Source organism: Dromaius novaehollandiae, chromosome 3 (assembly GCF_036370855.1).
Source record: "Dromaius novaehollandiae isolate bDroNov1 chromosome 3, bDroNov1.hap1, whole genome shotgun sequence".
Lineage (NCBI taxonomy): Eukaryota > Metazoa > Chordata > Aves > Casuariiformes > Dromaiidae > Dromaius > Dromaius novaehollandiae.
Window position 1 is genome coordinate 112,765,264 of NC_088100.1, and position 13,642 is coordinate 112,778,905.

Consider the following 13,642-nt stretch of genomic DNA (forward strand, 5'->3'; position numbering starts at 1 on the left):
TGCAACTGGAGAACAGAGGTGTCCAGGACTGCTGGGCTGACAGTCCCGCTCTGCTGGCCTTGTGCTTGCAGCTCTGTTTCCCGGGAGTGAGGACAATGTGGCTGCAGAGGGCAAGTCTGGTGAGAGGCATCAGGATGTGGGGCTCAGCTCTACCCCAGCACATCCTGCAGACACGAGTGTCTATTTACCACATGGCTCAGATCCAGTGGCTACAGGGAGGCACCCAAGCAGGAAAGAAACCAGTGCTAAGACAAACCCCAGGCCCCCAGGGTGCAGAAAGATGGGGCCGGTGGGAGCATGTATTTTTGCGAGTGGTGTCATGAAAAAGCTCTGTATCCTTGGGGACAGCACAGATGCTGGCCAAACTAATTGGAAACAGTGGGCTGAGCAAAGACAGGCCTAGCTAAATGGGTTGTGGGAAATCAGTGCACCCAACCCAAGCTCCTGCAGGAGACAGGGAGGACTCAGACAGCAGGGAGATCCAATTGCTTCAGCCCAAATTGAAGTAATAACATCTTCAAAAACATGGAGGGAATGATGATATAACCTGGGTGGCTTCTTGCAGCACCCAGGGCCACAAAGAACAGCATGGCTGGATCAGAATACAGGTCCACCTAATGGACTGCCAAAACGTGTGGCCAAAACTTAACACTGAGGGAAAGTATGAGACTTGGCAAGCAGGTATGTAGCATCCCAGCTGCCAGCTACCTAAAGCATGATAACCTCTGAACCAGGCATTTCTGGTAGCCCTTATTGGTTTCTCTTGCCACAAGGTTATCAAAGCTCCCTTTAAGCCTGTGCACACTTTGGTCACCCATAGCACACTGGGCCATGAGTGCACACATCTACTATGCAGCAGGAAGAAACACCTCTTCTTGTTTGCTTTGATTTCACCTGGTACCCTGTGGCTCTTATGCAGCTGTCTCAAGATCCTGCAGGTGCACTAATGGACCTTAATTGCCCTGAACAGCCTCAGCTGGGACACCCACACCCTCTGCCCATGGCCCAGGAGCTGCATTTAAGCTCAGGCCTGGGCCCTTGCTCTTGTTTTGAGCAACCTTGTAGGTGGACTTATTCTCAGTCTTGTCTCTAGCTGTCTCCTGGATTGACCTTATACCCATGTTATAGCCTTATTTCTGGTCTTGTCTTCTGACTGGACTTCCTGAATGGACACTAGACCTGGTTCATCACTTGCCATGTCTGGGCTTGTTGATGGACCATGTTGCCAGCACCTGGCTCTGCCTGCCCTACTCAGGTACCGTGGGATTTTGCTTATTGATGAGGGCATAGTCTGTGCTGGGGTCAACTTGTCCCTGTTTGAGGAGCAGCCCTGTTCATGCTGCTCTCTGACAGCATATGTGATGGCTGGAGGAGTGCCTCTGCTGATTTAAAAAAAAAAAAAAAAAAAAAACACAACACCAAAAAAAACCCTAAATGTGGGCTGGGTCTTTCTTCATGTATGTGCAGCAATGACTCCAATCTAGATGTTACTGCTTACTCAAGAGATGTGGATGTTAGAAGGTGAGAATAGCTACCTGTGTTCAGCAGCAGTCAGAAAAGCAGCTGAAGTATCAGGATGGAAACCCATGCTGGGGTTGAGTACAGAGTGTGCATAGCTATGTTCCCCTGGTCCAAAATGTATGAAAAAAATTGCTGAAAAAGTGCTTTGACATTGCAATGGCCTAGAAGAGAGGTGCCAAGGGAACATGGAGGGCTATAAAATATCAAGTGGCATAGAGATGCTGAGAGAGAAATGCTGTCTGGTCTTGCACTGGCCTGGAAGAGCTGGGGATTGCTTCCTCCTGCATGCAATCAGCTGTAGGAATGATATCCATGTCAAGGGTCTGTTGAGGGCTGGGAGAAACCAGTAAGAAGGATTAAGGAAGAGTTACTTATACCAAAGGCAAAACAATTTGTGGCTCTCAGCTTTGCCATGGGCAGCCAGGGAAGCTAGAAGAGCCTTTGGGAAAGGACTAGGTGCATGGGGGTGTTGCACTCCACTAGGGCATTAAGGTGCATATCTGCCCCCCCCCCCCGTCCCCATCCCCCCAATTTAGGCTCAGTGCAAAGGAGAAATACGGACATCCCCACAGCACCCTGTGCTCTTGCTGGGATAGGAGTCTGATGGTGTGGGGGGGGCTGTGTCCCCTGTCCAAGGGGAGGCTGTGTGGCCAGGTCATGGCTGTCTGTGGTAATGCTGGGGGCAGCAGGGCCCCTGCTGCAGCAGAGCCAGTCCAGACAGCTTGTCTGGGGGGATCCTTGGAGGTAACTGGAGGAGAGGCTGCCACTGAGTGCTGGTGTGGCTAGGGAGGTCCAGGTCACTGAAGACTTGTGTCCTGTGGGTGGTGGCCTGGGACAGGGCTTAGCTCTGACCTCTTCAAAGAGATTTGCTTCCCAAAAAAGCTCAGAGGCAAATGGATGCTCTGGTCCTATTCAGTGCACAAGTGGGACAAGCCTCTCAGAAAGCATCCCCAAAACTAGGCTAGGGAAGAAGGCAACAGCAGCAAGAGAAGAACCAGCCTGAAGCAAGGCAGCTCTTACCTCTGCAGCCTCTTACACAGCCTGGCAAAGGCAGAGGCCTCCCCTTAGCCTGCAAGAAAGGACCTGGGGGGAAGTGTGCAATGGCCCCATCAGCAAGCGGGAACCCCAGTCCTGGTGCACAGTGTGGATGCATGCCCCTGCTGAGCAGGGTGACTGGCCCAGCCCTGGCTGTTGGACCCTTGTGCCAACTATGCTCAGCCTAGCCAGCACCTCCAGCTGTGCCAAGGGGCTCACTGACCCTTCACAGCCCAGCAGGATGCAGCAAGGCCTCTGGCTCACCTGGGCTAGGTGTAGTGGCTTGCAGTCCACTTGAAAGGAGAGCAGCCAGAGCATGTGATGGGAGGCATGTGAGTTCCTGAAGCCATGCTGGGAGCTATAAATGGCATGTGTACTCACTGGAGGAGCATGTCTGGTGGGGAGGGGGCGGAGGTTTGGTTTTGCAGTGACTCCTGGCTCTGTAGGGGGTTGGCCCTGGGGAGTGAGAGACAGCTGTGAAGGCTGGCAGCAAGTGTATGTGTCTGCTGAGTGATGAGGCAGACACTGAAAGGGCCTGTGCAAGCTGGGAAGCCCTCAGCAGGGTGCCCAGGAGGCAGAAATGTGCCAGTGGCAGGTCTAGTGCTGGCAGAGGTGAGCCCTTGCTCTGCCTCCTGGTTACTGTCTGCAGGACAGGGTGTGGGAGAGCCTTTTTTTCACCAATGGATGCGTGTGTGTGCGCACGCGTGTGCTCACAGCATTGTTCTCGCCTCCAAACTCAGCATTTGCCCTTGATGTGGGGGTGGATAAGTTCCCCCCTGCACCCTTGCTGACCCATGTATGGCCTGCCCTACACCCCAAAACTAGCCTGCTGGCATGGCATGGACTATCCCTCTCATGGAGGTCCTCGTTCACCCCTGCACTGAGGATCTGGCCTGCAGCACCTCCTAGAAATGTTCCAAGCTGCTGGGGGGGGGGGGGGGGGGGGTTTGGCAGCAGATGGAAGTGGTCCTACAGAGAGAGGGCAGTACCAGTGCCACCCTGCCTTTCCAGGGGAGGGGGACAGGGGCATAGACTGTACGTCCCACCTGAGGGTGGCTGCATGACAGGCCCCCTGTGCTCCCCTTCTGGGACCTTGAAGGTAGCTGCAGCCCATCCTGTTAAAGGTAGGAACCCTTTTCCTTTTGATCAGGGGTTAACCATGCTTAGGCAAGGTGTGTTTTGGTAATGTCTGGCTTGTCCTGTGCCCTGCAGACCCACATGCACCAACATGACTACACTCTCTTCCTGGGCCTTCCCAGGCCCTCCTAACCCCAGGTGGAAGAAGGCAAGGAATGTGGGGAGAGGCAGCACAGCCCACTTCCAGACTGGGCAGCCACCAGAGACAGGTGAGCAATGTGCTGTCTCCTGCATGATGCTGGGCTGGTGGGGGGTGGAGGGTGGCCTGGAGTTACGCCTGGTGGCATTGCACATGGGCACAGCAGTGGGGGCTTGAAGGGGCTAGGGTGCAGGGCAAGCAGAGCAGAGCTCCTCGCTCTAATGTGCCCTGAGGACAGCAGGGCTTGGGGGTGTGGGAGAGGCCAGGGCTGGCTGCATTTGCCTTGTTGTGCGTCCCCTGTAAGGACGAACGTGCCTGGAGGGGTGAGTGTGGGGAGCAGGGGGAAGCTTAGCTCGTTTTCCCCCTCTGCACCCGCCCGGCTAAGGCAGCGCCCGCGCCCTCCGGGCTCGCTCTCGCCCGGCCCGGCCCGCCCCGTCAATGCCGCGCGGCGCGCTGTGCCTTTAAGAGCCTCCCTGCGTGTTTCAATCTGGGGGTGACGCGAGCGCACTCGGCACGTATGCAAATCGACCGCCAGGCGAAGGCCAATGGACGCCGGCGGTCGGCGGCCGGCGGCCAATGGGATGGCGCCTCCCGACGGGGCGCCGGCTCGCCCCATATAAGGAGCGCCTTCGCCATAAAAGGCAACATTGTATCGCTTTATATGGGGGCGGTGCGGCGCGGCGGGGGTGGCGGTGGAGCGGGGCCGTGAGCGCGGTGCGGGGCCGGCGGGGCCATGGCGGGGCCGGCCTGACCCGGCCCGACCCGACCCGACCCGCGCTCGCCGCCGCGATGTTGCCGAGCCAGGCCGGGGCCGGGAACGGCGCCGCCGCCGCGCTGGCCCGCGGCTCTGCCTTGGGCCGGGCGCCGGTGCCGGTGCCTCGTGGGGCGAACGGCGGCGGGGCGGCGGCGGGGCCGCCCGGCGGCCGCCTGGAGCGGGAGGCGCTCTACAGCGGCAGCGAGGGCGACTCGGAGTCGGCCGAGGAGGAGGAGCTGGGCGGTGAGCGGCGCGGCGTGAAGCGCGGCCTGGCCGAGGCAGCGGCGGCGGGGCCGGCGGCGGGAGCGGCGGCGGCGGCCGGCTACAGCGGCGGCGGCGGCGGGGCCGTGAGTGGCGCCAAGCCCGGCAAGAAGACGCGCGGCCGGGTGAAGATCAAGATGGAGTTCATCGATAACAAGCTGCGGCGCTACACCACCTTCAGCAAGAGGAAGACCGGCATCATGAAGAAGGTGCGGCCCCTGGGGCACCGGCGAGGCCGGGGCGGGACGGGGGGGGCCGGGCGGCGGGGCCGTGCCCGGAAACGGCAGCAGCTTCCCGCTCCCGGCAGCCGGAGCCGAGCGCTGGGGGCGCCGCGGGCCCGGCGCGCCCGGCCTGCCCGCAGGAGCCCCAGGGCTGCGGCCTGGGGCTGGTCCGGAGGGACTCCGGGGAGGGGCCTCGGGGCCGTGGCGGCCTGGGGATGCTCCGTGTGCCGGCCGCGGGGAAGGCCCGTCTCTACGCAGCTTCGGCGCCCTTGGGCAGGGCCGGCTGGGCGCCTGTGGGTGCCCCTCTCTGCGGGTGGTTTTTCTCTAGGAGGGTGCAGAGCTGGGGTGCTGCCTCTAGCAGTGCTGCCCTTTCTTGTCCAGGGTTCAACAGGGCTGGTTCTACCGGGCTTTTCTGTGGCCCTAAGGCTGGATCCATGGCTGTTTGGTTCAGATGCTCTCACTGGTGCCGGGAGGCTGTGCAAGGCTAGAGTAGGAACTTAGTAGGGTTTTATATGCCATCAGATGCTGCTGGCTCATCTGCAACCCCCTTGGCACTCAGAGCATCCTTTTGCACAGCTGTTCAGTGCTGCATCCCAGCAGCAGCCCATCCTGGGTTTCACCCAGCCTGGGAAAATGGGCATGGCTGTGGGGTGCCACTTGGGTGCGGCCTGGCTCAGCAAGATGCTGGATGAAGTCACCCTTTCTGTGGTAGTGTGGTGTGCTAGCTCATGGGAGACCTGTGGTGTGGCCCCCTGGCTGGGGCATGGCTGAGGGGAAGAAGGTTACTGAGATTTGTGCAGGTGGAATAGCATTCTTTCAGCCAGCCCAGGAGAGATGAGAGCAGGGAGGTATCCAGGTATGTCTGGAGAAGTTGGTGGGATGTCCAGAACTGGGGCAGCCCAATGCCCCTATGTCCTCCTGGGAGTATCCAGAGGAAACTCTTTTCCTGTGATCTCTTGGCATACACATCCCCTAAGGCTGTGCTAAGGGAGATGGGAACTCAGCATGGGATGCTTCAACTTACATGGCAGTCCTGGGCCAAAGCTCCTCTGGGGTAATGATCAGGGAGCTGGAGATGGTGTGAGTGAAAGAGGGCCATGGCAGGAGCATGGTGGCATGTTGGGGACCCTTGTCCTGTTGGCGTACCTGTTCCTGCTGTCCATGACTCCTGGTTCTTCTCTTGTGCCACTGGCAGGCCTACGAGCTTTCCACACTGACAGGCACCCAAGTCCTGCTGCTGGTGGCCAGCGAGACGGGCCACGTTTACACCTTTGCCACACGGAAGCTGCAGCCTATGATCACCAGTGAGACAGGAAAAGCGCTGATCCAGACGTGTCTCAACTCCCCGGATTCACCCCCGCGCTCAGACCCCACCACTGACCAGCGCATGAGCGCCACAGGCTTCGAGGAGACTGACCTCACCTACCAGGTGTCAGAGTCAGACAGCAGCGGGGAGACCAAGGTAATGGCCATGCGCCCGGGAGTGTGTCTGGGCACCCTGGGGCACTGTGGGCCGTGCTGTGGGCCTGTGTCAGGATCCCTGAACATCTTCCTTCACCCCTTGTTGAAGTGGAGTAGTGGATTGGGAGACCAAGGACGGATCTCCCCTTCTGCCGTGACTCCAGCAAGCTATTGCCATGGCCTCCCAGGGCTGGCTTCTTGACTTCGCCAGCAGTGGCAGTGATTCGGGGAGGCAGGGGAGCAGGTGGCAGGTGTCCCAGCCCTGGCTTTTGCAGCAGGGCTCCCCCCAGCGCAGCGCACCCCCTGGGCAGCTCCCAGCGCTGTTATCTCTCCTTGGGTGTCTCCATGCTCTCGCACTCATTGATAAAAATTTGATTCTGCCTCCATGGCCTTATAAGGCCTGGTTTCCCTCGCCAGAGTCCCTGGCAGGGCCCCTCACATTCCTTATAAGCTGCAGCTGTCTCTTGCTTTGGTACTGTTTTGGAAGGGGGCAGGGAGGACATGGGGAATGGAAACATTTGGCTGGACAGACCATTCCTGCTCCCTGTCTGTTGTCCCTGCAGGCACTGGCTTTGTCTGCCCATGTTACTCATGGCCCTTCGTGTTGGGTGCTGCGGAGGGCCTGCTGGTGGGTGCAGAGCCAGGCAATGGCCCCTTTCTGCTGGGGAAGGTACCTGTCATGTCTTGGGACATGGGTTTCAGGTGGCCTTGCATCCCTGTGTGCTGATCCTATGGGAAAGCTGCCTCCCTTGTCCCCACTGCTTCCTTTGCAGCCTAGTGCTTGGATCTGTGGGTGCTGGAAGTTGGGGTGTTGATGACACGAGGCTGGGATGGTGCTGTGAGCTGATGTCTGTGCTGTGGCTTCTGGGTGCTGCATGGAGTGCAGCTGGGGTGCTGTGAGTTGCTGCAGCTCTGCAGAACCTGTGCGTGTGGGCTGGATATCGGACTTGTTGCAAAAGCACCCTGGCAGCTGGAGTTCTGGACTGTCTGTAGGAGCCCTCTGGCTGGCTGTGCCCAAGCCCCCATGTAGCCACAGCAGCAGCCTTGCCATGCGGTGGCCACTAAACATGAAGCAAAGCGTTTGATGTCTCTGCTGTTGGTGGTGCTAAAGGCAGTGAGTGCAGTCCCAAGGCATGCCCCCGTGCATTGTGTCTGGTGCTGCAGAGATTCTCAGATGTGTGTCTGCATCCCGTGGCAGCCCAGCAGCTCTGGTCATGCTGCCGCTAGGTGACTGGCAGCTGCGGTGTCTACACATGCCTGCTTCCCAGTGTGTATGCAGTGCTGTGCTGAGCAAAGCCTTGTTGTTGCTGAGTCCTGGGAAGCATAAGCTGTCCCAGAGGTCCCTGCAGGTGGAGGAACTGCTGCAGGCAAGGTTGTTGTGGGTTGGAGACCCTCCACACTGGGTGCTTGGCTTCTGCTGGAGTCCAGTTGGGTCCCTGGAAAGGTTTCCCACTGACGAGAGCTGGCGTAACTCCCTTGGGTGCCTCTGGTTTCCAGTCTGAGCTGTGCCAGCCCTTTCTAGTAGGCAAAGGAGCCTGTTCACACCAGTGATCTCTCCCTTGTGCAGCCTGTGTTTGTAAGCACTTGGATCTCTGGGCTTCTCCTGGATGGAAAGGTGAATGAGCCCTCTGCGCATCTTGTGATGAGACAGGTCATCTGTGCCTGGGGTGATCTGGAGGTGCAGGAAGGGCTGGGCATGGAAGCTGACCTGTCCCTGGCATGGTTTGTCCACAAGTTGTCTCTTAAAACTTCCTCTGGAAATGTTGCCAACTGACCCCAAAGACAATGTGCTCTTGGGGCAGTTACTCTGCAGAGGAGGTCTTCTAGTCACAGCTTCTCTCCACCTATTTTCTGATGCAGGCCCTTGTTTGGTGCCCTGCAAGTTCCATCTCTGGACTTGTAGGCTGTGATGCCTGCTGTGGCATATGTGGTTGCACCTCATGGCCATGGCCAGCATTCGGTGTGGGACTGGAAGAGCCCTGTGGCCACTATGGGGCCAGGAGCCTGGCTTGCTGCTCTGGTGGAGATCAGCCCTGTTGAGACAGACCAAGGGGCTCTGTAAGGGGAAAGGGAGCCTCTGGGTGGGCCATGCTAGGTGGCTGGTGTTGCTGCTGAGGGATAGGTGGTATGCAGGACTGGGCTCTGGGTGCCATGTTTGATGAGGTGGCAGGGAATCAAGTGTCTGGACTGCTCACGTTGCAGCTGGGGCTGGGGGACGCTGTGCTGTGAAGACAGCAGCTATGCCCCAACGACAGTGCTGTTTTTTGCTCTGACCTACATGGTCTTTTGAAGGCCCCAAAAGAAACGGCACCCACCAGTAATCCCTTCAATGCTGCTATGCATGGGAGGAGATTTTGGAGAGAGCTCAAGAGCTTGGGACCAGAGTAAAAGCACTGATCTGGTGACCTGTTTTGGGATGGTGGGAAGGTGGGGCTTTCTGCCCTAGCTGCAGCATGAGGCAGGTGCTAGAGCCCTGGAGGGGTTTTCCCATGTACCACCAAGGCTGATTCTCCTGTAATGCCCCTGTAATGATGCTGGCCGGTGGGTTTGGGCCGTGCTGAGCAGCATCATCCCAGGCAGCCCATGGGAGCCATGGTGCTGGAGCAGGATTGCCTTGCTCATGGAGAGAGGAGCTGCCCGGAGCCCTGCTGCAGTACCTGGACTGGCCTGGGCCGTGCCCTCTGGTCCGCTCCTGCTGAGCATTCATGGTGCTGTGGGTATGTGGGCTTGATATAGACATCTCCCCTCGCTGTGTTGCATCCCTCTGCAATGTATCCTTTAGGCCTTGTTCTGCAAACCAGAGCTTACAGTGAGCTCTGGAGTGGGGTTGGCTGGTGTGCAGATGGATCAGCAAGGGGAGGGCCTTCAGGGCTGCTCTGCTGCCTCAGAGTTGTCCCTGGCCCCCTGGGTGATTGCAGCTGGGGGTGGCCCATGGCTTTGCTGCAGTCTTGGATCCTGCTGCTGCCTGGCCCTGTGCACATGGCTTTGGCAGAGCTCTGGGGGGGAGCCAAGGTACCCAGGGCTCCTAGGTGTCCCACACTGGCTGTGGGGGAAGGCAATGGGAGTCTGGCCCTGTGGGCTGTCCCACCTCCCTTTCTCTACTGAGAGCTATCATTGCAGTCGAAGAGAAACAGCAGAGGTGGGAGGAACTTGGCTCTCACCTGGGGCACAGTGTGGGGTGGGCAGGATTAGAGCCTGCTCCCATGGCCTCCTGCCCAAGCAGCTCTGCTTTCATGATTGTACTGGAATTTGCCCTTGCGTCTGCAGAGAGTCCTGGTGATCCCCTGAGTAGGGTGCCATGGATCTTTTGGGATGCCTCCTCCATCCCTGAGAGGATGTAGTGTGGGGGGATGCTGAGGGCCATGGTTGGTTGGGGACTCTCTCTCAGGGGTGCTCAGCTGCAGGGCTAGGTACGGAGATGAGGGAAGTCTGGCTTTTCCAGCTGGAAACAGTGTGTCCCCTGCCTTGGGTGGGGGGATTCTGCCCTGTCATCTGGGTGGAGAGGATGTCCACAGCCTCCATGCCCTGTGTAGGATGGCGGGAACGTGCAGTTGAGCTCATGGAAAGTGCATCTGCCTAGCTCTGCTCTGTTATCACGTGCTTTTTCTAATTCAGACCACAGGGACTGTAGTGCCAAGGTGGAGGGGCTCTACTCTCCTCCTTCCCTGGGCCCTGGGCAGGGCTGGGTGCCCAGGATTGGCTCTCCCTGTCCAAAATGGGCTGCCTTCCCTTTTTTAGCTGTTCGTTGAGCTGTGAATTCCTTGTTCCTGGCAGCTTGACAAGCTGGGAACAAGGCATAGCACGTGGGAGAGATGGGCCCACCAGCCTGCAGCGGGAGGGGTGGGAGCACAGCAGCCTTAACCCTTCCCAGGCATGCTGGCGGCCATGGCAGGGCACCGGGACAGCAGGTCCTTGCGGCACGTGCTCACATGATAGCTTGTGGAACAGTGTCTTCACAATCCATGCTAGCTGAGCAGGAGGATGGGAGAGGGGCCATGAAGACCCTGAGTATCCAAAAGAGGATCTGGGGGGAAGGAGGCATGTTAGGTGCAGCCTGACTGCATGGGGCACTCATAGCCATGCTGGGCTCACTTGGTTCTTGCGGATCCACGCCATGTCCTGCTGCATGCTCTGTAGCTGCAGAAACTGGGGCACTGGGTGCCCTGCATCCTCCTGCCTTGGTCCCAGACCCAGGAGAGCCTTGTTGCTCCTGGTGCCTGGCTTTCCTGGCGATGCTGTCCTCAGCCTGGCATAGAGCATTGGTGCTCCTTGTAGGAGCATGGTGTATGCTGGCTGTAGCTGATGTGTGGGATCCCTCGGAAGCACTTGCATTGTGCCTGTCTCCTGCTAGTGGTCCGAGTGCTTACTCTTGGCCATGCTCTCCCTTCTTCTTTGCTCTCAGAGCTTTGCAGAGGCATTGCCCAGAGCCTGCTAAAGCAGTTGTCAGGGCTGGGTTTGGGCCTTGCTGGCATCCCTGGTGCTTGGGATTGGGCTGAACCCCTCTCCATCGTCCCTTTCCGTGGGTGGCTGACTGCTGCCTTTGAGAGCCAGTTCTTGGCTTGCTCTTAGCCATGTGTTTCCTGCTGTAAGGGAAGTGGTGTGTATTCCTGACAGGAGACGATGCGTTTGCTTTTGAGTCTGTCCGTGCAAGGACTGCTCTTGCCTCTTGGGTGCCAAAAAGCAGCTGTTCCCTTCTTACAGCCTAAAGGTCTCCTGGGTTCCTGGAGAGGGAAAGGATTGCTCTGTCCCGTGATGTCTTGCAAGGAGGTTTCTCAGGGGATCTGTGCAGTCCTGGGCTTGCATCCAAGGTTGACACTGAGCTCTCTCCAACTGTCCCGATGCTGTGTTATTGGGCACAGTCTCCTCATCTTTGCTCAAGAGACTCTTCTCTGCTCCATGTGCTTGCAGTGGGCTATGGGTATGGTTTGGCACAGAATTGCAACCTACAGAGTCTAGCTAGGCCATGTGGGCAGATGTTGACTAGACCAAGGGCCTGGGCTGAGCTCTCACCATCTTGTCTTATCCCACAGGACACACTGAAGCCAGCATTCACCGTCACCAACCTGCCAGGGACGACATCCACCATCCAGACAGCCCCCACCACCTCGACCTCCATGCAGGTCAGCAGCGGCCCCTCATTTCCCATCACTAATTACCTGGCGCCTGTGTCGGCCAGCATCAGCCCCAATGCTGTCACCAGTGCCAATGGAACAGTGCTGAAGACTACCGGAGCCAGTGCAGTGACATCTGGGGGCCTCATGCAGATACCTACTGGCTTCACCCTCATGTCAGGTCAGTGTTTGACAGGGCTGAGAACTGTGTCGATCCATCTCATTACCTGGAGTGCATTGCTGCCCTCCCTGAGAGAGACCACCAAGTGGCTGGTGGAGGCAGAGTGGCTGCTGCTGTAGGGTGAAGCTGGCTGGGCTCTGTTGCTCGAGCCCAGCTGAGCCAGAGGCTGGAGAAGGGACATGTAGTGACTGTTTCCCCCAGGGCGCTGTTAGCTGGCCCTGTTGCTGGGAATGGTGCGATGGCAGGGAGCTGAGCTGGGACCCCAGGGCAGCACCAAGGAGCTGGGAGGAAGTGAAAAGAGCTGGTTGTGATGAAGCCTTTCTTTCTCCCTCCTTTTGGCAGGTGCTTCCCTTTCTCCGGGGACCCCTACCATTCCTCTCACTCAGTTACAGCCGCACTCCCTGGCTCTTTCCAGCCAGCAGGGCCAAGCGGTCACGGGTACGGCTGGACAGCTGCAGCAGGCACAGCAGACAGTCTTCCGCTTCCCCGCCAGAGCTGGAGGGCAGATCGTGTCGCTGACAGGTCAGCACTCGCTTCTCCTCCTCTTGTTTGAGGTGGGGGGATGAAGGTGCCTGTGTGTGTGGAGGGGGGCCAGGCCCTGGCCAGACAGCTGATCCCAGCAGGGGTAGGAGTATGGAGGAGGAAGAGCACAAGAGGCCCTGGCTGTGGCCTTGGGGGAGAGGTGGGAAGGCAGGAGCAGCATCCTAGAGGATGCAGACTAAGGGGAGCAACAGGTTGTCCATCTTCTGCTCCCAGGGTTTACTCTGGGTCTGATGAAAGTGGAGGAGACATGTTTGCTGGTGGAGTCACACCAAGGCTGAGCTGTGCTGCTAGCAGGAGTGATGGAAGGAGACTGTGGGGGCTCAGATGCCCAGTGAGTGTTGTTTGCATGCTGGCATTTGGCTCTGAGCAGCTGCCCTTGCTTTTGGACACAGACACCGTATTGCAAGGGATGCGTTATCAGAGACCCAGAGTGGTGGAAAGAAAGGTGTCATCGTGCTGTCTTGTGTGCATTTTCCCTTATAGGAATTCCTTGTTGTGCCAAGTCAAGGCCGTCCAGGTGTTGTGCTAGGGCTTGGAGTGTTCCCAGCTGTGGTTTCAGACCGCAGGGCTAGGCTCTCTGTTGTGTGTGGGGGGAAGTTGTGAAATGGGTACCAGGAGACACCATTTCTCGTGTCCTGCCTGTTTGTGCCTAAGATGATGAGTCTGCTGTCCTGTGTGCTTTCCTGGGGCCCTTAAAATGTGGTCCTGCACAAGGGGGGCTGGCTTTCCCTTGTGATCCTCAGGTGCTGTGAGGATAATGAACGCGTGTCTCTGGTTTAGTGTATGGGCAGATGCCCAGCCTGGGTGAGGTGGCCTCATCCCTCGCTCTTCTCTCTGGAGAGAGAACCTGAGCCTTACTGTGGAGGTAGTGGGGCCCTGCTGGCCTGGGCATTTGGGCTCTCGCAGTTTTTGTGATGCTGGCTAAAAACAAAGTTCTGTTCTGCTTGGCAGAACATGGGGAGCACTGGGGGCCCAGGTCAGTCCTCTTCTCCTGGCATGCCAGTGTCTTCTGTGCTGTGCCCTGGTGGATCCAGGAATGGTGAGGAGGGTCCCACATATCCTTGAACTGTGCCTGGGATTTGGAGAAAAGCTGCTGCAGCCTTTCCAGGGAGGAGCGCTGCAGGCCAGCCAGCCCCTCCTTGGCTGCTGTGTACCAGCAAAGGGCAGGTTTTGGGGCAGGGTCTTGTTTCTGCCACACGCTGCCCTTGGCAGAGCCAGGCTGCAGAGCTCTGCATGGCCTGAATGGGACTGGGGTGGCGAGTAGGGGTGGGGTCTCTG

General features: G+C 58.3%; 1 protein-coding gene across 15 annotated transcripts in view; it reads left to right on the top strand.

Moving 5' to 3' along the window:
• The first annotated feature begins 4,409 nt into the window (after nucleotides 1-4,409).
• Nucleotides 4,410-13,642, top strand: part of CUL9 (cullin 9) — a 51,765-nt gene continuing 42,532 nt past the window's right edge. For 5 of the 15 annotated variants that reach the window (XM_064509864.1, XM_064509870.1, XM_064509863.1 and 2 more), the window contains exons 1-4: nucleotides 4,410-5,056; nucleotides 6,264-6,530; nucleotides 11,560-11,821; nucleotides 12,164-12,343. In XM_064509864.1, the coding sequence (XP_064365934.1) occupies nucleotides 4,622-5,056; nucleotides 6,264-6,530; nucleotides 11,560-11,821; nucleotides 12,164-12,343 (1,144 nt within the window). In that variant the 5' untranslated portion in view covers nucleotides 4,410-4,621. The remainder of the gene's footprint in view (nucleotides 5,057-6,263; nucleotides 6,531-11,559; nucleotides 11,822-12,163; nucleotides 12,344-13,642) is intronic. The other 10 variants (XM_064509861.1, XM_064509869.1, XM_064509862.1 and 7 more) reach the window with 4 other exon arrangements.